The sequence below is a fragment of the Sciurus carolinensis genome, chromosome 6 (genome assembly GCF_902686445.1).
Source record: "Sciurus carolinensis chromosome 6, mSciCar1.2, whole genome shotgun sequence".
Classification (NCBI taxonomy): domain Eukaryota; kingdom Metazoa; phylum Chordata; class Mammalia; order Rodentia; family Sciuridae; genus Sciurus; species Sciurus carolinensis.
In genome coordinates this window covers 159,366,333-159,391,675 of record NC_062218.1, presented here as the reverse complement: position 1 = coordinate 159,391,675, position 25,343 = coordinate 159,366,333, and the positions used below count along the sequence as shown (strand labels likewise).

The 25,343-nt window shown below is 63.5% G+C and overlaps 2 protein-coding genes across 3 annotated transcripts in view; both read left to right on the top strand.

Annotated features, from left to right (window-relative positions):
• Sh3pxd2b (SH3 and PX domains 2B) overlaps positions 1-25,343 on the top strand; it is an 83,390-nt gene that overhangs the window by 13,603 nt on the left and 44,444 nt on the right. For both annotated transcript variants that reach the window (XM_047556202.1, XM_047556201.1), the window contains exons 2-3: positions 13,711-13,791; positions 24,291-24,366. In XM_047556202.1, coding sequence (XP_047412158.1) covers positions 13,711-13,791; positions 24,291-24,366 — 157 coding nt within the window. The remainder of the gene's footprint in view (positions 1-13,710; positions 13,792-24,290; positions 24,367-25,343) is intronic.
• LOC124987178 (uncharacterized) lies at positions 15,924-18,212 on the top strand. Its single transcript, XM_047556204.1, has 2 exons — positions 15,924-16,991; positions 18,157-18,212. The coding sequence occupies exon 1, from the start codon at positions 16,028-16,030 to the stop codon at positions 16,967-16,969; it is 942 nt and encodes a 313-aa protein (XP_047412160.1). The 5' UTR covers positions 15,924-16,027; the 3' UTR covers positions 16,970-16,991; positions 18,157-18,212.

The window sequence follows — 25,343 nt, the reverse complement described above, 5'->3', positions numbered from 1 at the left end:
CAGAGCCAGGCCTGGGCCTTTCCCCTCTGGACCCAGATGGTGTCCGGCAGCCAGAGTTGCTCTGATGTTTTCCTTCCGGCGTGTGGGGAGGGTGTCGTGACCCCCAGCGCCAGGTTCTGAGGGGCCCCGCGGGCAGGCCCAGAGCGATGCCCGCCTCCCAGGCCCCTGGGAGGCCTGGGCCTCCCCGAGGGGCGTGAGCTGCCCCGGGCCTTCTCCGCTTCTCGGTCACTGGCCTGAAGGGGCCTGGGCAGGACTGGGGACTGCTCCAGGGTCGGGCTCCCTGCCCGCGCTCCCCTGACGACGCCAGCTCTGCTGCTGGTCCCCTGGCAGTTGAGCTGTCCGTCGGCCATTTCAGGCAGTCCTCCCTCCAGGCCCAGAGCCCAGAGCCGGGCCCGTGATGCTGGACCGCGCCCGTTTGAGCCTTCTGCCCGTCTCCGTGTCTGGGTGTCTGCCCCAGGATCTTTCCCCAGACCTCACTGTCCGTGGGCCTGGGGGGATGGTGTGAGGAGGACAGACCTAGCCCTGCCCTGGAGGGCGCCAGCAGACAGGGTGGCAGCCGGGGACCCACGGAAACGGGCGCTGAGAGGGCAGCAAAGTGGCCGTGGGCACCTGGGCTGGCAGCTAGACCCCTCGCGGGGGGAGGGCACCCCGATGGGCACAGAGAAGAGGAGATCTTAGCAAGAGAAGGAGGACGCTGTCCTGGCCAGCGGGGCCGGCGGCAGAGGCCCCAGCCCCCACGTGCTGCTTGTGGTCCTGCTGGGCCCTGAGCACCGCCCAGCCCTTGGCCAGGAGCTGGGTATGCGTGGGTCTCTGCTGCCCATTACAGGACGGCAAGCCTGCCGCCTCCTGGCCACCGCCCCCGGCACACCTGCGCACAGGTGGGTGGAATCCTCAGCCCCGCCCTGCACCACGTGGACAAAACGGGCGGACGCAGCCCGGCTCCCGAGGGCCCCGCCTGATCTGAGCACCACACACCCTGGAGTCTGGGCCCTGATCCAAGTTCTCACTTAATTGAAAAAAACTGGAAGAAGAGAAAACTGGGCAGTCAGCCATCCCAGCAGGTCACCTGCCACCGCGCCTGAGCGTGGTGATCCTGCTGCTGACGTGGGGACAGCGGGGCTGAAGCCTGGCCGCGGGGGCTGGGGTCCACCCCAGGTGCCCGCTCCCAGCTGCTCAGCCCGGGGCAGGTGCCTCCCGTCCTCCCCTCCCGCCTGAAGCCTCCGCCTTTCTGCAGCCATGAGAGGGGCACATGGTGTCCCCAGCCCGGGACAGCACATGGCAGGCCAGCCTCCTCCTGGGAGCGTGGAGTCCCACTCCCCTCGCCCCGGCCCCCTCCCCCAACCCCGCGCCCTCCCAGCGGCCTGACGGCCTGGCGCTGGGCAGCGAGTCTCTCCAGGAGCACGTTCATGTGCTTCCATTTAAAAGAGGAATCCGCGTTCCTCAGCACTTCCGGTGGTGAGGCTGCTGTGGGTGTCGGGTCGGCAGACAAATTGCAGGGTGTCACAGTTCCACGCAGCGGCCCCGAGCTCTGACCTACATAGGCCAGATGCTGCCGTCCTGCTTCCCATCCGCCAGGGCCTCTGCCCTGCCCCCTCTCCTGGCCACCACAGCTCCCCATCTCTTGCCTGCTCCCCACCCCCAGGCCTGTGCTGTCCACTGCGGGCCTGAGGCCAGGGCAGCAGTCTGGAGGCCTTAGCAAGCTCTGCCAGCCCAGATACAGCCAGGGTGGGAGCTCCGAGGGTGGGGATCACACCCGCCTTTTAAAGACGGTTTCTGATGCTGGGTGTAGACCCCTGGACACCCTTGCACTATTCCCCAGACCCTTCTGCAGGAAGTGGGCTCTTCTGGATCTTTCTGCTTTGAATTAACTCTTCTGATTGACAAAAAGTAAGGTATGTCCTTGGGGAGTACAGCCTGACCCTCCGGTTCTAGCGTGATACCTGAACGGCCGCGCTGGGTCAGTTGGGATGAGCAGCATGTCCGTTGTCTAAAGCACTGACCATTCTTTGCGGTCAGAACATTCAGAACCTCCTGGCTATTTTGAGATGGGCAGTGGTCCCTCTGTGCAGTCGAACCCCAGGGCTGTCCTCCTGCAGGGGCAGCACGTCCCTCTGCCAGCACCTGGCCCCAGGCTCTGGTGGCCACCAGCCTGCTCTCTGCCCAGCCTTTTCACCTAACATGGTGGCCGCAGGGCTGTGTGTGCTTCGTGTTTAAGCTGCAAAGAAGGACGGCCTCGGTTGTCCTGGGCCAGTGCCTTGCTGCCCAGGGTGCGCAGCCCGCACAGAAGCCAGGGCCCCGGCGCACTGCAGAGACGGTGGGTTTCCTCCCTCCATCTAGAAAGCGCTGTGTCCTGTCTCGGGTATGAAAAGCCGCACCCGGGAGGGCCCCCATCCCTGGCACCTCCCAAGGGGCACCAGCTGTGGTTCCACCCTCCTGCCTAGTGGCGTGGGGCTCTGCAGGTCTCTGGCCTCACACCCCAACTGTAAAATAAAGGACGTTCACGTGCTGGAGTCTTGCCAAAGCAGGCTTGGCAGGCCTGCGGGCAGGGAACCCAGGCCCTGTCGCAAGTCTCCGCCGAACGGGCCCATGCTGTCCGAGGCGTTGGCCTGTGGCTGCAGGGTCCACCTCTGCCCTACGCAGAAGAGCCGACAGTGCCGTGCTGTGGAAGCCAGGTGGCCGCCTGGCGCCTGCCTGCCTCTCCTCTGCAGGCTGCCGGAGCTCCTTGGAGGCCCACTTGACAGCTGGCCCGTCAACTCCGAGAGCTGTCCAGACTCAGTTCTCTGGGCAAGTCCTTGCGCCGGAGGCCGAGGGGCATGAGGAACTTGCAAGCAGCCTCAGACACCGTCGCAAAAGTAGGAGAGCATCGGCGGCCGAGGGCAGGCCCAAGTCACTGTAGGGCGGATCCGGATGGGGAATGCGGGCGCTCCGCGGCCTGGCCCGGGTGCCCTCCACGGCAGACCTGCTGATGCCTCAGAGCCACTGCCGGGGGCCCCCAGCCCACCCGTGCCCTCTCCTCAGGTGTTCTCTGCTGTCACCCAGGTCACTGCCACCAGCACTGTAGCCAGGGGAGGCCGTGCCTGAGCAGTGTGTGGCCCATTGCCCTGACCACAGGCTGCAGAGAGGGCGGGCGAGGCAGGCCCCGAAGGCCCCTGTCCTGTGGCCCTGACGACCCCATCACGTCACGGGTTTCAGGGCTCCTCGGAGTCTCTTGTTCCTTTTTTTTTTTTTTTTTAATATTTTTATTGGTTGTTGATGAACCTTTATGTATTTATTGGCACGTGGTGCCGAGCGTCGAACCCAGTGCCTCGCGCAGGTTAGGCGAGCGCTCTGCCCCTGAGCCGGCCGATTCCCTCGTTCTGGACGCGGCTCTGTTCTCGACGCGGCTCTGTTCTCGACGCTGACTCAGGTTTTGACTTGGGTCGCTCTTGAAGCGGAACTCCAGCCATCCACCATCAGTGGCAAGCGAGCACCCTGGCTGGGCCACCCGGAGAGGGGACCGGGCAGGAATGAGCAGTGCCAGACTCCCCCGCCGAGGCCCGCTCCCCTTCCCCAAGGAGACGCAGTGCGGGAGGCCCGCCCCCCAGTGGGACACTGGCCAGTGCACCCCAAGTGTGATAGCCCCGCCGTGTGGCCCTGAAGCAGCCTCTGAGACTAGGACCCCGGCCAGAGAGGCCTGCAAGGCGAATGACCCCAGACGTGGTCAGCAGGGTGGAAGCCCCTCCTGGCGCGCGGTCCACACCGTGGAAACCTGTGAGCTCACTGTGTGCAGATGCCAGGCCCAGCTGTCTCACATCATCCTGGCGGGCGGCCTGTCCACGGGCTCCAGGCCTTTGTGAGAGCCGTGGCCACGTGCAGAGGTCTGGGTCAGTGGGTGGCAGCAGCAAGGCTGTCCGTCCCCCGGGGCTCTGGGGCTCACAGAGGCCTCTCGCTGCCCCCGGCTTTGCCCAGGCCGGCCCTCCTGTCTCAAGGCCACTTGGCCTGATTCTGCCTTCCGTCTTTATTCATGGCAGAACTGACCCCTTGGCTGACGTTTGGAAATGGGGCCCATATTCCTGGGTGTTTCATGGGGACCTCGGCGCACTGGCCGGGGCTGGACCTGCCACAGCAGGTGAGGACCGGACAAGCCACAGACGGTGCTCCCTCGAGTCCCAGCGTGAGCAGAGATTCTAACCAGCGTGTCTTCCATTTCTGGAGCTTCGCAGAAAGTCCTCGCTCAGTCTTAGGATAGCCTGAGGGTGGCAGGACAGCGCCCCAGGCCGTCCTTCAGAGCGCATGGAGGCGCCAGGAGGTGGTCTCGCCCAGGTCCCTGAGCTCGGACCGTCCTCCTGCACCCTGCTGTGCCCACCCACGCTGGGCCTCCCTCTGCCCTCAACTGAACCAGGCCCAGGGCCTGAGCCAGGGCATCGGCGATAAGTGACTGGGCTCCGTGAAAGATGTCCCCGGACAGGCTCTTCCAGTCCCAGGAGGTGACGTCCTTCTTTCTGGTTAGAAACGGGCTCTTCCTGACTCAGGACCGTTTGACTTGCCATTCGACTTTAAATCACTCTGGAGATTGGGAATTTGGACCTTTTCCCAGGCTAGCGATGTACGGTCCAACGCCCTCGTGACGCTGGGCAGTCCAGGGAGCTGCGGCCAGGCAGCCGCACGTCATGAGGGGGTGGACAGTCACACAGGCGAGGCCTGGCAGGGCGGGTGGGTGGGAGGGTGTGCTGGGGAGACCTGGGTGGGCAGAGGAGCCGCTGCACCGTCAAGACTCCAGAAATACGAAAGGCAGCGAGGTCGCGGTGTGCAGCCCTGCGTGTTCCCGCCAGCCCGGGACCCGTGGCCGTGCACACACGGTCATCTGGTCGGTCGGTCAGAGCTCGTGACCTCGGGATCCCACGCGTGCCCCTGTTCATTCGCGACCTCAGCTCGGTCCTCGCAGCGCTTGGGAGCCTTGGCTCACCCCAGACGTGTCCCCTTCCTGGTCCCCCAGGGCCACTTTCCGCATGCACTTCAGTGGCACAGACTAAGGGCCTCGCTGCGGCAGAGGCACCGCACGTGCTTTCGCCACAGCCCGCCGCCCCCTCCCTCCCTCCTGCTGCCTTCAGATCATCTCTGCCCCGAGTCCACACGTGGGGGACACTTGCGACATGGCCCCGAGTCAGGCTCGTTTGCGCAACACAGTGTTCTTGGGTTCCCCACTTTCCTGCACGTGACCCAGTTTTGTTCTCTCTCCGTCTCCTTCCCTCTTTTTTTTTTGGAACCAGGGATGGATCCCAGGCCTCACACATGCTGGGCAGAGCTCTTCCTTCCTCCACACTCCATCCCCAGCCCTGTAAAATTTTGTTTTGAGACAGGGTCTTGCTGTTTCCCAGGCTGGCCTTGAACCCGCAGCGCTTCCGCCTCGACTGAGATGCAGGAGTGCCACTGTGCCCGGATCCTCCTCCTTCCTGTTAGTTTTGTTTTTGTACCAGGGATTGAACCCAGGGGTGCTTACCCACTGAGCCACATGCCCAGCCCTTTTTATTCTTGATTTTGAGTCAAGGCCTCCTTAAGTTGCTGAGGCTGGCTTTGAACTCACGACCCTCCTGCCTCAGCCTCCCAAGCCCCTGGGATTACAGGCATGCGCCACTGCGCCCAGCTTGGCTCATTCTTCTTCATGTCTGAATAACGCTCCTTCATGTCTGTATTCTCCTTGTCCACTCACGTATTGGTGGGCACCTTGGCTCATGCCGTGACGTGGCCAGGGCGCTGGGCTGTGAGTTGCTGGTGCCAGGGGCTCTGGGGTGTGCTGTCCTGACCCCCAGGCACCCGGGCGGTAAGCCGGGTCGCCGCTGGTCTCCCTTAGTGTTTTGAGCTCGCCCGCTCTTCCCGCAGCGGCTGTGGCGGTCTGCGTTCCCACGGCTGCTGTTGAGGGCTCCTTCCCCGTCTTCGCGGGCGTGCTGGTGCTGTTTGCTTGCTGTTTTCCAAGGCTGCCATTCTGAGTGGAGAGAGCTGGGCTCTGCGGTTTGGTTTTTTGGTCGTCCGTGGACTTGACTTTACTTATTTGCGGTGCTGAGCATCGAACCCAGGGCCTCACATGGGCCAGGCAAGCGCTCTGCCACTGGGCCGCCAGCCCAGCCCCTCGTGCAGTTTGGATCTGCGTTCCCAGATGGCGAGCGACGCTGAGCGCCTTCTCATAGCTTCTTGGCCGTCTTCCTTCCTCTGCTGGGGACTGTTCGGTCCTTTGCCGCATGTGGAGCTGTCGGGGGTCTTCCGGGGTGTGCCCGCATTCCTAGCGTGTTCTGGGGTCCGTCCTCCTCGCCAGCATCACTGCTCCCTGCGGGCTGGCTCTTCACCCTGCCCGTCGTCCCCTTGCTGGCCAGGAGCTTTTGGTTGGCCGAGGCCCCCCTGCTCCGTCCTGTTTGGGAAGCTGCGTGAGCCCGGGTCCCGAGTGCTTCCCTGGGCTCCACCAGCAGTTCCAGGTCTTGCGCGTCCGTCTCCGACTGCTCTGGAGTTGACCTCGGCTCCAGGGGAGGCGCAGGGGCCTGGCTCCATCCCGCTCGAGGCTGCAGTTCTCCCGGCGCCGTGGCAAGGCCCCTCTCCAGCCTGCCTCTGGCACCTGGGCCCCAGCCGGGTGGCGGCAGCCGAGCAGCCTGTCTGGCCCGTGCCCACTGCCCCGGGCTGTTTGGGGTCGGGACGGTGCTCTCTGGGCCCAGAGCCTTTTCCCTGTCAAGGTCCGGGCTGGTTCTCTGGCTCTGCAGGCAGCACCCTGGTGTTCTGGTGGGATTCACGTGGCACCAGTAATATGGCCGTCATCACCGCACCCCCTCCGTCCCCGAACATGGCGCTTTGCCGTCTTCCAGCCTTGTTCTAGTGCTTTCTTCAGCGTGGCCTCTGCTTCCGCACCCCCAAGGGGGAGGTCCCTGCTGCTCCCCAGGACCGCTCGGTGTGGGAGCCAGGACGAGGGGGTTGCAGACTGGTGAAGCAGAGCGGGGGGCGGTGGGGAGCCAGGGAGCGGGGCGCCTGGGGGACGCTGCCCACGGAGCCCCACCCTGCCCAGGCCAGCGCCCCGTCCTCCCGCGTCTGTCTGCATCGCTGTCTGTTTGCCGCTGTGCCCTTCACTGGCAAACAGCAGCCGGGGAGCAAGACAAGCAGGGCCTGCCCTCGTGGAACCCGGGAGCCGCTGGGAAAGCCAGCACTTGTTATTGGCAGCATTTTTTATGGTAGCCACGTTAACAGATGCATAGTTGTGCTAGTCAGGTTTCCGTTACTGTGAGAAAATGCCTGAGATAAGCAACTTACAAGAAGAAAAGGTTCATTTTGGCTCACAGTTTCAGAGGTTCCAGTCCATGTTTGGTTGGCTCTGTTGCTCTGGGTCTGAGGTGAGGCAGCACGCCATGGTGGAATTAATGACCCTGCTGCAGCCAAGAGGGAAAGACACGGGAAGGACTGGGTCCCAGTCTGCTCCTCAAAGGCACGCTCTCGGTGACCTCATTTCCTCCCAAGGGCCCCCTCCTGGAGAGCCCGCCACCTCCACTAGCAACGCAGGCTGGCACCAAGCTGTGGCAATGGGCCTTTGGAGGGTGGCTTCCCACCCCGTGGCAGTGGTGGCTTCTCCTCGTGACATCCTGCCCTGGGCTGCCCTGCCACCCAGGGTCCCGCTGGGGAGGGTCTGCTCACGTCTTTTGCCCGTCTTGTCATCGGGTTTACGTTGAGTTTAGAGATTTCTAAAATGCTTTCTGGAGGGAGGGCCTTCCCCAGAGGTCACACGTGTCCTGAGGGGACAGCATTTTAGGGTCATTTCCATGATGTGGAATAGTGAATCTCTGCAGGAAATCTGCTGGTGAAATATGTGGTTTCACGTTGTGGCAACACAGGAACTCACCCTGCCTGCCACTCTCAAGCACGTGTCACTTGGTCACGCAGGCCCCGCGGGTCCATCTCCACAGGCTTCCCCTTGCTAAATTGAAACCCTGTCCCCGTTGAACAACAGCTCCGCGTTCCACCTCCCTGGCGACCGCCATCTGACTTGTCCGTGCGTCCACCTCCCCTGTCCCACAGGCCTGCTCTGTTGCGACTGGCTCGGCTCAGCAGACATGGCGCTGCAGGGGTCCATCCAGGGTGTGTCCAGCTCCTCCCCAGGGCTGCACAGTGCTCACTGCGTGTGTGCACCGCACGTCTTCATCCGTGTCCTGGTCCATTTTGTGCTGCTGTAACAGAATACCAGAGACTGGTCATTTTATAATGAGCGAAGGTCTGTTGGCTTATGTTACTGGAGACTGGAAAGTCCCAGAACAAGGGGTGTCTGGTGAGGGCTTTCTCGTCCTGTCACCCCATGGGGCCAGACAGCAGGCGGCGGAAAAGGACCAGGAGGATGGGAGGAGATAAAGGGGCCCGACTCGCCCTTGGCAAGGAACCCACTGTGGCGGCGAGGAACCCACTCCTGGGCTGACAGCCCTTGTGGCCGGACCACCTCTCCCGGGGACCCAGCTCCCGGAACCCTTGCACAGGGACACCTGGTGTTCCCGCCTTTGGGTCGTTGTGAACAGCTGCTGAGAAGGTTGCTGACCCTCCCTAACACCTGCCCGGCGCGTCACCTGGACTTGGGTTCTGATCTGAATGCTGGGGCCTGGCGTGTCAGGATGCTCAGGTCGCAGGTCACAGCAGATTCTTAACTGGTTCAGGCAGGAGGGGCGCTGGGTGCTGGCCGTCAGTTAGAAGGCGAGTGCCTGAACTGGTGACGAGGAGTGGCGCGTCCGGCTCACAGCTTCAGAGGCTCAAGTTCAAGGCTGCATCCCGCTGCTCGGGGCCTCAGGGGGCTGCACGTGGCCATGGTGGGCCACACAGTGGAGTCTTGAGCCGGGAAGCCAAGAGGGAGACCCAGAGACCCAGCTGGACAGTCCTGGGGGGCATGTCCCCAGCAACCCACCCTCCTGCTAGGCCCCGCCCCTTAAAGGCCCACAGCGCCTCCCACCACCAACAACCTGGGCACCAAGCTTCAACACGTGGACCTCGGGGGGTCACCCAGATTGCACCAACACCATGGAAGATGGTCTTGCTCCTGCAAGGGAACGGCCAAGGACTCGGGCTGGACCTGGAGTCGGACAGCATCACAAGGATCGGCCCTCGCCTGGGCACCTCTTTGTTCCTGGTGTCCAGTTGCTCACCAGCCGGGCAGTGGGGACGGGCTCCCTCCAGGGCCGTTGGAAGCCTCCGAGGTGGGTCCTGCGCCCAGTCCTGACCCGTGCCGGCCGGTGTTCTGGTTGACCAGGGCCTGGGAGACATGCCCACCCACCACCAAGACGGGGGGCGGGAGGCGATGTTGCCCAGGGGACCTCAGGGCGCTGTTTCCAGAAGAGGGGAGGGTGCCAGGCAGGCCAGACCTGGGGCCCCCCTGCGGGGGAACTGCCAGGGCCTCCTGGTGCCTTGCGGGCACTGGCCAAGGCCCCGGGGTCACTAGTTACTGTGCTTAGTCCTCGGGGAAGGTCATCGTTGCCGCAGCAGAGCTGACCTCGGAGCCCGGTGCGTGTGCCATCTCCCCAGCCCCAAACCCCGGGCGGTGCCAAGGCCCCGCCACGGGTCAGTTCTCATTGGCAACTTAGGTCTGGGCCTGAGCGTACAGCTGTCACATTTTGTTCAGAGGCTGGTGCCAATAAGCCCATTAGGCCTGCCGCGGCGTCCCGGTACCACATGTGCAGACTGCACGGATCACAGAGGTCAGGAAGGGACGGGGTGACACGTGAGTTCTAGGGGCGTCTGCTCTGTCGGTTTATTAAAAGAGCATAACGTTTGACAACCTTCCTTTTCACCGTTTTCCTTGTTTTTTTATCCCATCGGCAGCTGTGTGGACACCCCAGGGCGGGCCCTCGGCCTCAACTGCCCATCCAGAGGGGGCTGTCAGCTCTGGCTTCCGTCGGCGTCCACCCTCCCCTAGGGGTGCAGAAGCCCCATCCATGCCACCCCCCCACTCCCCAGAGCACCCTCCACCCACAGCTGGGGGATCCCACGGCGTTTCTGAAAACGCACAGCTGGGTGGAGCCGGCACTCTCCTGATTGGGTCAGTGCGTGTTTTACCTGCAGGGAATTGTCACACTCCTTTCCTCGACTGTGTGAAATGAACAGTGATTAACACTTAGGAACGCACGTGCATGCACGGCCAGGCCCCACATCCTTTGCCAACCAACTCAGAGAGTGCTAAAAAAAAGAAAAATCTAGAAAGTTCCAAAGAACTACTTGAATTTGCCACATGCTGTGCGTGCGGAATCCTCACAAGCAACGCCTCCAGGTCGCTGCAGGTGTTTTAGGTTCCCTGGAGACGGCGTGAAGGCCACGGGAGGGAGGGTCCTGTGAGCCTCTGCAAACACTGCTCCTTTTTGTACAAGGGGCTGGAGCATCCTCCATTTTCAAGTCTGCGGTCCCGGAACCTGCCCCTCACAGATGCTCTGGTCGACTCGCTGCCTCCCTCCACCCCTGTAAGCTCTTTAACAGGATGAAAGCCCAACTCCTCTCCGAGACCCAGGTGCCTCCCAGCATCCAGCCTCGCCACGTGCCCAGCCCGCCATTTCCCTGGCCTCCCTGCCTCCCCGCCTCCCCCCACAGGTCTGCCCTGTCTTGAGACAGGCCCAGCCAAGTCCATCTTCCACATCTTCAGTCTCACTTTCCTCCCTCCTTATCCTTTAGGTCTCAGTTTGAAGGCCTTCACCCCAAGACCACCCCTCCTGAGTGCCAACCCCCCGGCGCCCTATCAGCAGGCTCTGGTACCTCCCAGCACTGTCGTAACTTGTGATCATGGTCACCCCATATCAGAAGAGGACTGGTTCCAGGACCTCCCCGGATACCCGGATCCATGGGGATTCATGTGCCTGATATAAAATAGCCTCATAATTGCCGTAGAAGTGCCCCATCCTCCCGTGTGACTTAGATCACACCTAGACTATTTAGGATATCCACTACAACGCAAATGTCACGGCAATCGTCACTGAATTGCATTGTTTCGGGAACAGCGATGAGAAAAGGTCTGCATGCGTTCAGTGCAGGCGCAGGCGCACTGTGGAGGAACGATGTGGTACAGTCAGCAGCCACGGAGGCTCCTGACCCGGGCCTGCGACCCCCGCAGAGTGGCAGCCAGATACACGCACCTGCTGGTTTGCCCATGTGTCTCCTGTTGACTCTCCAGGGGCTGGGTGCGTCTGAGCAGAGGGCTGGCATACAGTGGTGCCTAACCAATGCACTGGAGTAGGTGAGCGCATGAAGGAATGGATGGGAGCCATTCAGAGTCCCCGTGCGGGGGTGTGGTGAGGGAGGGCGAGGCATCCAGAGAGCTCCGCGGCGGCTCAGGGTGAGCACCAAGCCTCGTTAACGGGCAGCGCCTCCCGAGCAGGCCCGGGCCTGTTCTCTGGCCCGGAGTTGCCTGGGGACAGCAGCCCACGCAGGGGAGAGGGCGGGCAGGGTGCGCCCCTCGGCAGAGGCGCGGTGGGGGGCGCCGGGCTCGTGGCTGCAGGGGTGTGCACGGCGAGGGGAGCTTCGCCTGTGGTTGGTTTTGCGGGTGAGGAAGCTGAGGAGGCCCCGGGAGGCGGGCCGTGACTCGGGGCTTCTGGGCTCTGGGCTGGGGTCCCTTCCTCTCGGCCCGGCGTCTCCGAGATAGTCGTTGCGTTTGGAGGGGTCACCGAGCCCCTTAGCTTGGCGCTCGAGACCACCGCCCATCTTGTCCTGACTCTTTCCTGAAGCCCACGAGGTTCCACCTGGGCTCCGGCTCCAGTCCCCCAAGTTGTCGTCCCTTTCCTGTTTCGAACGTGGGCATCCTTGGCAGGACTCACTCAGAGCCTCGGGCTGGGCTCCTCCCACAGTGTCCCCTCCTCCCTGTACGCCGCACACCATGACAAGGTGCTGGGATTGACCGGCAGCTTCTGGGAGCTCTCTGCAGCCCCCTCCATGGGTCAGGGCCAGGTGATGGTCGGAAACCAACTAGAACCAGCCTCAGAGGACCTTCAGGAGAAGGGGCAGGGCCCAGGAAGGGGACAGTCCAGGGATGGGCTTAGCCTCAAGCAGAGCCGGACCAAGGCCAGACGTGTCCTCACGTTCCTCGTGGGACAGGCCCCTCGGGTGCTGGTAAGATGCCTGAGTCAGCCTGGGCCTCTGCTGTGACTGGCCCAGCTCGGGTCCCATGTCCACCTTCCAGCCGAGGGCCGAGTGGGGAACGTCCCCACCCCCGTTCCTGGGCAGGGGGCTGAGGTAGGGAGGGAGGCTCCCAGGAGGAGCGTCCGTGTTCTTGGTTGGAGAAGGTCAGTCGGTCCCGGGTAGGAACCAGCGTCCGCAGCCCGCGTGTTGGCGGCCTTCTCCGCCGCGCGTCTGTCCGTCGGCGTCCTCTCCCTCTAACGTGCTGAGGTAACTCGACTTACGAGGAGGAAGGCTGTGTTTGGGCTCAGTTTTAGAGGTTTGGGTCCACGGTCGGCCCACCCGCTTTGGGGCCTGTGGCAGGACAGCGGGTCACGGCCCAGAGCATGGGTGGGGCAGGCGGCCCTCCTCATGGGGCCCACAGGCCAGAGGGACAGGAAGGGCTGGGGCCATACTCCTTCAAGGGCGTGACCCCAGGCCCGGCTCCCTCCCCCAGGCCCCCTCCTCGGTTCCCCACGGCCCGACAGGCTGGCCTCGTGTGACGCCGCAGATCCAGGCTGCAGCCCTCTGCAGCTGACCCTCGCCCGGGGAGGCCGTGTCCGTCCCCGTGGGCACTGCTTGACGACAGCAGGTGGTCGGTGAAGCCAGGAGCGACTTGCGTGTGCACAGGCGCCTCGGCCCTGGCTCTCCAGCCAGGCGCCCCCAACTCCAGCTGCCGCCTCGCTCGCCACGGCCGGCTACCCTTCGTCTTCTCTGGGTGCCATGACTCGGGACAAAGGCTGGGAACACAGCCCTGGGGTCTGTCAGACCCTCAGGTCTGTCCTGGGAGGGGTAGAGGCCTGTGCTGTCAGCCCAGTTAACAGGGACTCTGGGACTGGAGGGGGACAGTGACAGGCCTGGGTCTTCAGCGTTGGACACGCGGCAGCTCTGCCTGCAGATCTAAGATGGCCAGCAGCTGTGTCTCAGGCCCCTGCTGGTGAAGTCAGGGTTCCAGGAGCGACTGGCAAAGGAGCCAGCCGGGGCGAGGACCCCACAGCTGCCCCTGAGCTGACGCCTCATTCTTTGCACGGCTCTGGCCATGGCTAGTGCCCCACGGTCCGAGGGGACTGAGGCTCGAGACGCCCTCGGCAGGCTGCAGTGGAGACTGCAGACTCTGAACCCCGTGCTGCCTCTGGGTTCCCGAGACCCAGGACCTCGCCATCATTCTCTGGCACGACACAGGGCAGGTTCTGGAACCTGAGGAGTCCAAGCTCCAGGGGCGGGCACCTGGAATCCACGGGGAGAGGAGGGGCGGGAGGACACGAGAGAGGAAGAGCCAAACCCCATCCTAAGACGGCTGCTGTGCTGGGTGCAGTGGCCACACCTGTCATCCCAGCCGCTGGGGAGGCTGAGGCAGGAGTATGGAGAGTTCAAAGCCAGCCTCAGCGGATTAGTGAGGCACTTAGCAGCTCAGCGAGACCTGGTCTCTAAATGAAATATGGAAAAGGGCTGGCGATGCAGCTCCGTGGTCAGTGCCCATGAGCCCAATCTCCAGTGCAAGCCAAAGAAAGCAGCTTTCCGGAGAGGGACCCGCCCGAGACACCCCGACCCGGCAGTGGCGGACTCTGTTCACACCCTCTCTTCCTCCCCCAGGTCTACATCATCCGCGTCACATGGTCCAGTGGCTCCACCGAGGCCATCTACCGGCGCTACAGCAAGTTCTTTGACCTGCAGGTAAGGACGCGGGGTCCCGGCTGAGCTGCAGGGTGGGAAGGGTTCACTGGCCTGACTCCTCACTATGGCTTTAGAGTCTGGACTCTTTATTTCCCAGACTTTAAAATGCCGCGCGTTACTTCCCCACGGAAGTCGTGTGCTTCATTGCCTCATGCTTCTGAATTAATGTTTTCCAAATCGGAGAAAAAGCCCTGTGGCCTGCGCAGGAGGCGGTGGGGTCTGAAGGCCTGTCCAGGTGGCCTGCGGTGCCGTCTTCAACTTGAGTTTTGAGTGCTCATGGCGTTTGCTGGTGAGCTCAGCTCATCCGGTGTAGCTGGGCTCTTGGGGCCCCTGGGCTCTGAAGCCAGCCCTGTCTCTGGTCGGCTCAGCCTCCGCCCATCCACTCTCAGCCCCAGAAATGCCCCCTGCTCCCTGCCCACGCCAGGCCTCTGCACTTCCCTCCCCGGAACACTCGGCCCCTCCTCAGCCAGGGCTTGGCTCAGCTCCTTGGGGCCCGCATCCTCTGGGAAGCCTCGGCTGCTGTCCCCAGCCAGCAAGCCCCACCTGCTCAGCACCCAGAGGCCCGTGGGCTCCTCGGTGTCCACTGCCTGCCTGTCTCCCCTCTAGACGGCGGTGGTCACGGGCAGGGGCACGTGGCCCCAGCCTGCCTCTGTGATATCTGACTCAGTGCCGAGTGCACAGTGCCTGTTCAGCCAGGGTACGATGGACGGGCGGTGGGTGAGCCAGGGAGCCGACCCTACGTGCACAGGGCGCCCAGTATCCCCCAGCCCAGCGGGGCAGCACCGTCCTGAGCCCTGGGCCAGTCGCTCCATCTCAGTCTCGAAGGCAAGCAACCTGGAGCAGGTGTGAGGCGCTCTACCCTCGGGGTGGAGTGGGACAGAGCTCTTAGAAAGCATCTGCATGGGCGGTCACGGGCCAGGGGCACTCGCCCAGCTTTCTCTCTGCTGCAGGTGAGGTCTTTACTCCTGTATATCCCTTAGGACACTCTGTTCCAAGTGGCAGAACCAGCTCGGATTTGCCAGAGTGAGCAAGAAGGGCTTTTGCTTGGTATAACTGCATGTCCTTCTGGGCTTCAGGCACGGCTGCATCAAGTGTCTCCGCAGTGCAGCTGCCCTGCCCTCCTCTCCCGCATTCCCACTTCTGTGGTGTTGGCTTCGTCCCCAGAGCCTCGGGGCTGCACAGAGACTCTAGGGCTCCAGCTCGCACTCAGCAGGGAGAAGTCAAAGTCACCTCTCAGAAGTGCCAGTGCGTGCTGTGTGTCATAGGCTCAGCTCCACACTGTGCACGGCAGTGGGCTGTCCTGGGTCCCTGCTCCACCTTAGAGTCCCCGGGTGTGGACTGAGCCCTGGACAGAGGTGGTGGCCATGATCAAGGCTTAGGTGGCAGTGCTGGGTGGCAGAGGATGGCCCCTGGCCCGCCCCCATCCCGTCCCTTCACCCTGTGGGTCTCCGGAAATTTGGGTGGTACTAATCTCAGGCATCCTTGCTCCTGAAAATGTGGAATAAAGGATTTTCAGAGCCCGTGTCCCGTTAGTGCCAAGGAAGGGACAGAAGACGTGCTCCTGCCGGGTTTCTCCAGGCTCCCTGAGCGATGTCTGCGCCTTCAGGAGGCCCCCGAGACGTCCGGCGTCACGTAAGGCAGCTGAGAGGCCAGTGGCTGAATTAGTTAAGATGGAAGGAGCTCGTTTTTATCCCGCCGTAGGCAGCCGCGTCAGACACTGATTTCTCCTGCTCTGCCGCAAGCGTGAGTTCAATAGGAAAACAAACACGACATGTGTTGAGGATGCCGGGCGCCGTCTGGGAGGCTGTGGGGGGAGCAGACCCGAGGCCCGGGAGCGCCAGGCCCCGGGCAGCCTGCACGGATGTGGCCTGCCCGACGACGCCTGGGGACGCTGGCCAGGCTGCTGACCCCGGGCCTGGGCGCCCGCTCCCCCTCCGCGCTGACTCGACTGTATTCTTAGGTTTTCCTCCCAGCTCAGCATACTTGGTGGCAGTTGGGAGCTTGCCGTCACATCAGTGGCTGCCCGGGTCCTGTGGCCCCACCGCAGCGCCGTCCTCCAAGGCTGGGCCGCAGACGGGCTGGCCTAAGGAGTCCCAGATGGGCGGCTGTGGGACAGTCACGGGATCCTAGGGTCCTGGTCACCCTGGGAGCAGCCTTCCCGCCCAGGGAGGCAGGGTGAGGTCAGGCAGGGCCGGGCGGGAGGCCAGCCCCGAGGCGCAGCACCGGCGATGAGCTCATGGCCCCGCCGCCCTCCCATCTGGCTCCCAGCCCCGGTGTTGGCAGCAGTAACTTGGCGCAGAGCGTGGGCAGGGCCGGGCTCGCGGAGGAGCCGCGGGGCCAGCGAGTGGTGATGGAGAAAGCAGAGGACTCGGTCAGGAGGCCAGGCCCAGCCTCCCACGAGCTGTGTGGCCTCGGGCCTCCTTACCCCTCGTGCCTGGGTGTCCTCATCGGGGACAGGGGCGGGGGCAGTAAAACAGCTGGCGTTTCTGGAGCTGAGCGGGGCCTGTGCTGGATCCCCAGACCCGCTCATCCGCCTGGCTCATCCCCTCACGCAGACGGGACGCTGCCCAGAAAGGGCCCCCGTTGGCCCAAGGTCACACAGCCAGTGCGCGTAGGACTTGGTTCGAGGCTGGTGGTCAGCAGTCCACGCCCTCGGCGCCTTCGGTCCTCACTGCTTCTCTTCAGTGTCTACACCCCGAGGTGCTTGGGAGTTAAAATGGACAACTGTGTCCGGGAGAGGCAAAGCCAGACCCAGAAGCAGATTGGGAGCTGCCAGAGGCCGGGGGCCGGGGAGACCCTGCCTGTTGGAACTGGGGTCTCGGGTGATGAACATGCCCTGGAGTCGGTGGCGGTCCTGGTCCTGGGGTCAGCGATGCGCGGTGAGGGCGCGTTGACGGCGCGTGCCCGGGTCCTCTCGGCGGCGGCGTGCGCACCAGGGCACCTCCGGCTGCCACTGACAGCGTCGCTGCCAGGGTCGTGGTGGGCGCAGCTGTGCGGGGAGTCGGCTGCAGGCAGGGGCTGGCCATGCCAGGGTGGCGAGACCCCGGGCTCTGGCATGAGGCGGGCTGGCTTTGGCCCCGACCCCGCCTCTTCCTGCCGCCAGGTCTCGTTTCAGGGGCAGATGGCAGGAGCCCACCAAGGTGGGCTGTTCCGGCAGCACCTCATCACCCGAGGCTGAGAAACCGGGCGCTTGGCTGCAGGTGCGGCGCGACCCGAGGACCCCCGTTGGTCTCTTCGTGTCCAGGCCAGGCGTGGCGGGATGGTGGCCGCTCCAGGCTCACCCAGCAACCCAGCACAGTGGTGCCAGGGAAGAGACGCCCCGGCAGTTCGAGCAGAAGTCTTGTTGGCTCATCTGGGGTCATGCGATCAGGCCATTCAGGGCCAGCCCAGGGACTGAAACTAGAATCCACACCCTGCCCTTGTGCCTAGACCGAGGGTGGCCCCTTCCCCAGTGGACGTGGGGGCAGGTGGCCTCTGCAGAGAGGCCACTCGGAAACGCTGGAGCATGACCCAGGTCCTTCGTGTGAGGAGACTCAGCAGGGAGACCCCCTCACCCCGCCTGGAGACCTGCCTCTGACTTGGTGTCCTGGTTTGCTTGCCTTAGAGGAACCAGACCCCGCTGGTCATGCCTGCCCCTGCTAGTGACAGCCGGGCACATCTTATCACATGAGGGCACTCGGCACAGTCAGGCCCAACCCTTGTTCTCCCAGCCGTGTTAGCTTGGGCAGGTCACTCAGCCTCCCTGGGCCTCTCCTTTGGCTTACGGAGAGTTCCTCAGAGTGTGGCGTGAGGAGCTGGCATCCAAGCAGGGCATCGGATGGCCACAGAGCTGAGGGCAGCACTAGTGGAAATACGGTCTGGTCCAGCCAAGTAGTAATGTTGTCCACACTGTCCACCCAGAGGTGCCAGGCACCTGTCCTAATACTGGGAATAAAGGGTTCCTCTCACTTAGCCCCTTTCACAGGTGTGGGCTCAGCTTGGGTCCATGTCACAAGTAGGGGACTGAAGCTCAGAGAGGCAAGCACAGGCTCAGGAAGCAGCAGGGCACCAGCCAGTGTCTCTCCCTGCCCCCCGGGGCAGGACTGCCCGCGGATCTGCTCAGGCATGGGTTGGCTGCGCAGAGGCCTGGCCAAGCTGCCCTTCCCCTGTCATGTCCTGCCTGCAGAGGGTGGTTCTGACCAGCCCCCGAGTCTTTGCAAACAGGCCTCAGACATGGGGGGGCCACCTTGCCCTTCATATATGACCTTTGCCCTCTGAGTTACCCCGGCCCATTGTATCCCCCAGGGTCATGGCCATCATCAAAGCCAGGGCCTCCCTCACACGAGCGGCTAAACATTTGCTGACCTAGACCCTGGCCTGGCACAGGGGGACCCCGCTGCGCCTCTGCTTTCTATAGGCTCTGCGTAGTGGGGACCAGCGCGGATCACTGCAGCTGGCGCCTGGTCCAGGTGCTCAGAGGGGACCTACCTGGGACTAGGCTTGCTTCCTGGTGGAGGTGAACCCTGAACAGCCTTGACAGTGGAGAAGAGTTGCCCCCACCAGGTGGGAAGGGCCTTCCCCGCAGGGCAGCTGGAGTCTGAGCTCCGGAATCCCCTGGGGCAGAGCGGGTGGGACACAGCCTGAGCCTCGGCCTGCCAGGGAGCCCGCTCTGGGGAGAAGCGCCAGCCTCATCTGTCGCAGGAGCACTCCTGGCTGGGGGTCCCTGCCGTGGGGTCCAGAGAGGCCTTGCAGCCTCCTCTGAGCCCCCGCTGTGCCACAGGGCAGTGGGTGGGCGCTCACAAGTGCCCCTGTTCTGCGACGCATCAGATCCCAGGGCGCAGCTGCCTCTCAGAGGCCGAGAAGCCCGTCCCAGGTCATCCAGCCAAAGTGGGTTGTTTCCTGTTCCAGTTGAGACAGGACTGACCTTCCCCTTCGAGAGCCTGCTCGTCCAAACTCCTGAGAGTGGCAGCCCACGTGCACCTTCGGAGGACTGTCTGCCTAGAAGCCCCCGCAGTGTTTTCTTCCGCCTCTTGGGGCGGGCACAGGGCTGGCATCCCAGAGAGAGCCCCGCCAGCGCCAGCCTAGGACACCAGGGCCACATTTATCCAGAAACCGCCTTTCCTCCGGTCAGACTCAGACGCTGTCCTCCCCCTGGTCCCCTTCTGAAGCGAGTGTGCGGCTGGCCTGCGAGCACCCGAGGGGAATGTCCTCTGCCCCCTGGAAAGTTCCCGCCTTACTGATGGCGGTAGCCACGCAGGTGCAGTGGGGTCCTTTCCACGCACTTCGCAGTCCTTCCTTCCTGAAACAGCCAGCGGCTGACCGTCCTAGGCACTGGCATCTGAACGCGCAGCCAGGCCTTGGCGTGGCTCCTTGTGTTTCTCTGCTCCTGGGCAATGGCTGACCAAACCAGCGAAGCACGTTTCTCCTTCCTTTCATTCATTCGTTCTTGGCACAGATACACACCAGGCTCCTTCCACGTGCCCGCGAGGAGCAGGGAGGCAGAGGAGCGGGTGCACGGGCCAACAGGGAGGCCAGCCCGGGTGCTGCGAGGAGGGATGAGGGGCGCGGGCTCCCTGTGGCGTGTCCAGCAGGGCGCCAGGCACTCTGACGCTTAGACCAGCCCACGAGGGGTCAGAATCCCCAAACAGCCCACGCGGTCGCCGAGGGGGCCCAGATACCACGTGGCTGAGCCGCGCTCCGAAGCCCCGGCCCAGGACCCCCTGACCTCGCCAGCCTGCCTGCTCCCCAGCCCTTCACTCCCTCTCCAGCTCCTCTGGACCCGGGGCTCTTGCCATATTGAGAGAGCAGACCTCCAAGCCCAGGCTCCACGATGGCCTCTCACGACCCACGCGGCTCCCCACGCCAGCCTGGGGTGTTTGCCTTGGGCAGCGAGGCCATTTTCCCTTCCACCAGCTGAGGTCTTCTGAAAAGGTGCTGGTGCGTTTTCTCTGTTCCCTGGAAACCGGTGATGTGGCAGCTGGCAGCCTGCCGCCCCTGCCCACGCCAGCACCCCTCCCCTGGTCTCCAGCTCCCCTGCCCACGCCAGCACCCCTCCCCTGCCCACGCCAGCACCCCTTCCCCTGGTCTCCAGCTCCCCTGCCCACGCCAGCACCCCTCCCCTGCCCACACCAGCACCCCTCCCCTGCCCACGCCAGCACCCCTCCCCTGGTCTCCAGCTCCCCTGCCCACGCCAGCACCCCTCGCCTGCCCACGCCAGCACCCCTCCCCTGGTCTCCAGCTCCCCTGCCCACGCCAGCACCCCTCCCCTGCCCACACCAGCACCCCTCCCCTGGTCTCCAGCTCCCCTGCCCACGCCAGCACCCCTCCCCTGCCCACGCCAGCACCCCTCCCCTGGTCTCCAGCTCCCCTGCCCACGCCAGCACCCCTCCCCTGCCCACGCCAGCACCCCTCCCCTGCCCACACCAGTACCCCTCCCCCCGGTCTCCAGCTCCCCTACTCACGCCAGCACCCCTCCCCCTGGTCTCCAGCCGCCTCCTTTGGGAGGGAGGCCAGGGAGGTGGGTTTTCTTGTTGCCAAGGGTGACGTCTGTGGGTGGCCTTTTTCCAGGGATGCCTCTGGCCCCACAGCTGCAGGCAGCCAGGTCTGGAGTCCATGTGGGGGTCTTGAGGCACTTCTTCAAGGCCGCTGAGTGCAGGGTGACGGTTCTCTGCATCGACGCAGGCCTGTGCACCGGGACACGCTGAGCCCAAAGCAAGCAGCCCTCCGTCTCTGAGCTGCCAGCTGACCCTTGGCACCTCCTAACAGCAGTTCTGCAGGGCATTCCCACCCACAGGCGGTGCGGGAAGCGGGCCGGGCCCCGCGGGAGTGCTGCGCTCCAGCCCAGCGCTGCGCACGCCGGCCGCCAGGCACGCGAGGCCAGTTGTTGAAGTTACGTAAAGTTTTAGAAGTCAGTTCTTCTGACGCAAGAGCTGCTCTCGCGCGCTCAGAAGCCACTGGGCCATGGCCACCAAGCTGGGGCGCACACAGAGCCAGCCACCCTGGGGGTTGCCGCGGGCACTCTGAGAAAACGCCTGAGACAATCAGCTTAGAGGAGGGCAGGTGTATTTGGGCTTAGGTTTCAGGGCTTCAGACCGTGGTTATTGGCCTGTGGCTTGCGCCCGAGGTGGCACAGGACATCATGGCGGGACAGGTGGAAGAGGACTGCTCGTATTATGGTGTCCAGGAAGCAAAGAAAGAGGCGGGAAGGAGCCAGGGTCCCATATCCCCTTCAAGAGCACGTCCCCAGAGGCCCCTCCTAAGGTGCCACCACCTCACAGGAGCACCCCAGCCGGGGGACCAGGCCTGCGGCACATGGGCCTCTGGGGACACTTGGAAACCATAGCACCATCATCACAGGAAGCGCTACTGGACGATCCAGCTCCAGCCACGGGGGACTCAGGCCGACGGAGGGGTCTGGTTTGGCAAATCAACTGGTAGAGAGGAAAGGGACCCAGGGCTGCCAGGGAGGGAGGAGCCCTGTTCCAGGCGGGGAGGGTGAGGGGGCTCTGGAGGCGCCGGGAGGGGTGGGCGAGCGGCCTCAGCGTGGTCAGTGGTATGTCTTCTGTTGTGGGTGTTCAACGCGACTTTTAGAAAAGAACAGAACTACTGAAAGTTACTGCCGAGTGAGTCAGCGCCACACGCTGGAGACGGAGCGGGCGAGGGGCGCGTCTGTCGGGCACCGAGGCTCCGAGTGCTCGCAGAACACCAAGGACACGCAGCCAGGCAGCGGGCGCCGGGCGTCAGTCAGAGCCCTGCACGTAACCCAGGTGGTCGCCTCACACGGGGGGCGGACGCGGGTCAGAGCTGAGTGAGGGCGACTCCGGGACCCAGCCTGGGCGGGCCGCGCCAAGGGGGTCACGCGGGTGGCAGTGGGAGCCACCGTTCTTTAAAAGAAGTTTGCCCATCCCGGAGCTTCAACATGGTCTCCTCAGACACCACCGGGGAGGGAAAAGGAGACGAGTCAGGCGGCTCCCGGAATCCGCCAGGCTCTGCCTCGGGCTGGTGGATCGTGGCAGCGCCCTGCTCACAGGCTCGGGCCCGGAACTGACCTCTGCTGGCCCTGTTGGTGTGCATGTGACATCCAAGGCCACCTCAGAGGGCTCTCGGGAAGGAGAATGGGCCTCAGGCCAGGGTGCTGAGTCGGTGGCACCCCGCTGCGCTCTGTGACCCTGGAAGGTCACCGCCCTCTGCTCCGTCCTCCCCACCTGTGACTGGGACCTGGCGCTTGTTTCCTAGGCTTGCTGTGAAGGTCAGATGCACTCGGGTGTGAGGTCCGGGGACAGCCACGCAGGGTCGGCTCGATCACCGTCGCGTTCTGTGAGAGCGACCTGAATACTGGTCATGGGGTTCTGGGCAGCGTCTCCTGAAGCTCCACCCCTGCTCTCCACGCGGTCATCCATGCAGCCATTTTTTAGCATTAACGAACTTTACATTGAGAGTTGTTGTAGGTTCGCAGCAGAGGCGACTAGAGAGCACAGAGCATTCCCGTACCCTGCCTCCCCACTCGGCATCTGGTTCTGTCCGTTTTATTGAGTGCCTATTATGTGCTGGTGCTGAAGAGCTCTTGAGCTCGAGAGGAAGCCTGCCTTTTCCAGACAGGCCCCAGAGTGGTCTCACCAGTCTGTGAAGGACAGTGGACCAAGTGTTACCCCGTCCCCACACAGATGAGAATAGGGCCAACAATCAAAAGCTACAAATAAATTCACAGACACTGGGGCTGGTGGCGTGTTCTCACCGCGCGCCCGAGGCCCTGCGTTCTGCCCTTGGCACAAGGAAAAAAAGCCAGGGACGAGGTGTTGAGCCAGGCTGCTGGGTCAGGCCTGCGATCCCAGCCACGCTGAGGCTGCCACCTCTCCGGGGCGTCGTATTAAAGCTCAGAAGGGGCAGGGACTCAGCCTGAGGAAACTCCATCTCCTGTACAACTGTCTCCTTAGCACCAAGGGTGGGGGCAGGCGACAGCGGTGGGTGGGCTTCCATCTCTGGCCCTGCCGCCTGGTGTCCATGCTGAAGGAGTGTCCTAAGGATTCCATGAGCGTACGTGTGTGCACGTGGTGTGCGCATCAAACGCAGGGCCTCGCGAGGGCCAGGCCGCACTCGACCCCTGAGCTACACCCCAGCCCCTGAGCGTTCCTGAGAACCTAGCGCATGCCTGGCGTAGAGGAGATACTCAGCGGAGGCTTCTCTTTTCTCTTCCACCTGGGGAACCACTGTTCCTTGCAAAAGGTCCGCAAAACAGCTATTCTCATTCCTTCCTGACTTTTCCAGACTGCTTCCATTCTATCAGAGGGACAGATCTGAGAGGCAGACTGGCCTTTTCCTTGAAATGCAATGGTGGGCAAACTTTTCACTTGCTAGCCATTCCTTTGGGAGGCTCAGGACTCCCTCCCTGTCTGCTTTGGCTTCTTGACCCACGTACTAGTCAGGGTAGCTCAGGACCTGCTGCTACAACAAGTAACCTCACTAGACAACAGGGCACGTTGTTGGGTCTCACTCCAGCAACGTGGCATCAGAGGTTGCTGGGGGCTCTGGACCCTCACCCCAGGACCCCAGCTGGCAGAGAAGTCATTCTCAGGAGTGTGGCTGTCCCCCTGTCAGAGGGAAATAGAAGGTGGCACACCACTTGCCAGTCATAAGCCTCCACGCTTGCATGTACCTTCTGATGGCACAGGATTGGCCCAGCACCAGGGGAAGGGGAGGTGCAAACTACCTCCTAGTCACCAGAAATATGTGGGGACAGCAGCAGTGACCGCCACAGCCCAGCTCCAACCCGTGGAGTGAAGCCACAGGGTGACGCCATTATGGCAGACTTGAAGTGAGGCCTCCAGGCCAAGGCTCTCCCCAGAGGCCCCTGGGTAAGTGGCAGACCTTGGGTTCTGAACATCGGTGAGGAGCTCCACATGCATCTTGAAAGTGTCCAATGCGTTGGACGCTGGAAGGTCTTGGTTCGTCGCGGTCTGTGCCCATCCCTCTCCTCCCCTCTGTCTCCCGGTGCCTCCTACACCTCCTGGCCGTTGCCAGTTGACATTTCGGCCTCCTCCAGACCACCGTCTTCCTCGCTGTGCCCACAGCCAGCACAGCCAGGCACCCTGCTGTCCGCTGAGCTGCTGGGCAGTTCTTGGGTCCAGCGGCTGCGATGGCGTCACAGGCGAGACCTAACCGATCCTGTTGTGGTTTGCTCCTTGACACAACCTGGCAGCTCTGGGAAGCAGGACGACCCCCTGTCCCTGAAATCCTGGTGCCCCAGAGGGTGGCGTCTGCACTTCCTTCGAGTCTCAGGGCAGGAAGCTCCGGGAAGCCGGGAGCAGCTCTTGCCGTCTGGGCTCCACGTCCGCAGCGGTGGCTGTAGGGCACTGCTTTCCTGGGCCGGGCGGTGCCTGAAGTCCCCTCCCTGCACCTGGGTGCTGAGGAGCCGGGCGGAGCGCGCTGCCGTGCGGGTCTCCTGTTTCCCACGAGCCCTCTGGGCAGAGGCGCCCCGTGGTGTCACGGGAGGTCTCGAGTGTTTGGTGTTCTCTCGCCTTCAGATGCAGATGTTGGACAAATTTCCCATGGAAGGAGGACAGAAGGACCCCAAACAGCGCATCATCCCCTTCCTGCCAGGTGGGTGACGTGCAGGCTCAGACGGGACCCCGGGGACCGAGGCTGGGGACTGCCGAGCAGCTCCAGGCCTCCCAGGACGGCTCCCGAGCCCCTCCCCCTCCATCAGGGGACGCTGGCCCACTGACCGGAGTCTCGGTCGTGGGTGGAAATGAGTGCCCAGGACACGGGCTACCTGTTCCCTGGGCACCACCGAGCCTCACCTCCGGCCCGAAAACGGGGCTCACTGGGCCAAGAGCCTCGGTGGAGCGAGGCTCCGCCCGCTGCTGCCCAGCTGCCCGGCCGCCACGCTCATTTCCCCTGCCCCACAGACACCCGCTTGGCAGCCCTGAGTGACGCCCACGATTCCCTCAGTCCTGCAGGCAGCCTGCAGGCCGCTGGGCTGGCTCTGGTTAGGGCCTGGAGGCCAGCGTCCAGGTGCCGGCTGGCCGCGTCTGGCCTGGCGTCTGGGGAGTGCACTGCTCTCCTCGGTCCCTCCTGGTGCACCCCGCTGGCCTGCTGGCTGGCTGCTGGGCCCCACGGTGTCTGCCTGCCCTCTCGGCACGTGGCCTCTCGGCACGTGGCCCTCTCTCTTCGGGCCCGCCACGGGGGATCCCTCAGACATCCCGTCTGCCACCGTCGGAGAACACGGTCTGCCTGGCAGGGCTCATGGGTCACCTGGCTGACCCGGGCGATCTGTCCCTGAAGGGGAGCTTAAGGCCTATGATGTCTCATCGTGGGCACAGGATCCGGGACGAGGGAGGACACCGTGGGGTCCCTCTAGGAATCTGCCTGTCTGTGCCACAGCTGCCATTACCTCCTGAGGACCAGGGTCAGGCCAGATGCTGGGGAGGACTGAAAGCAACTGGGCCTATCCCTGTTCTCAAGGCGTTCAGTGTCCCGTCCCCAGAAAACACCAGGAACAGCGCCGAGGCTGCAGCCGAAAGAAGGGGTCATCTAAGCCAGTCGTCTTCCTTGAAGTCCAGGTAGCACCGTCCAGG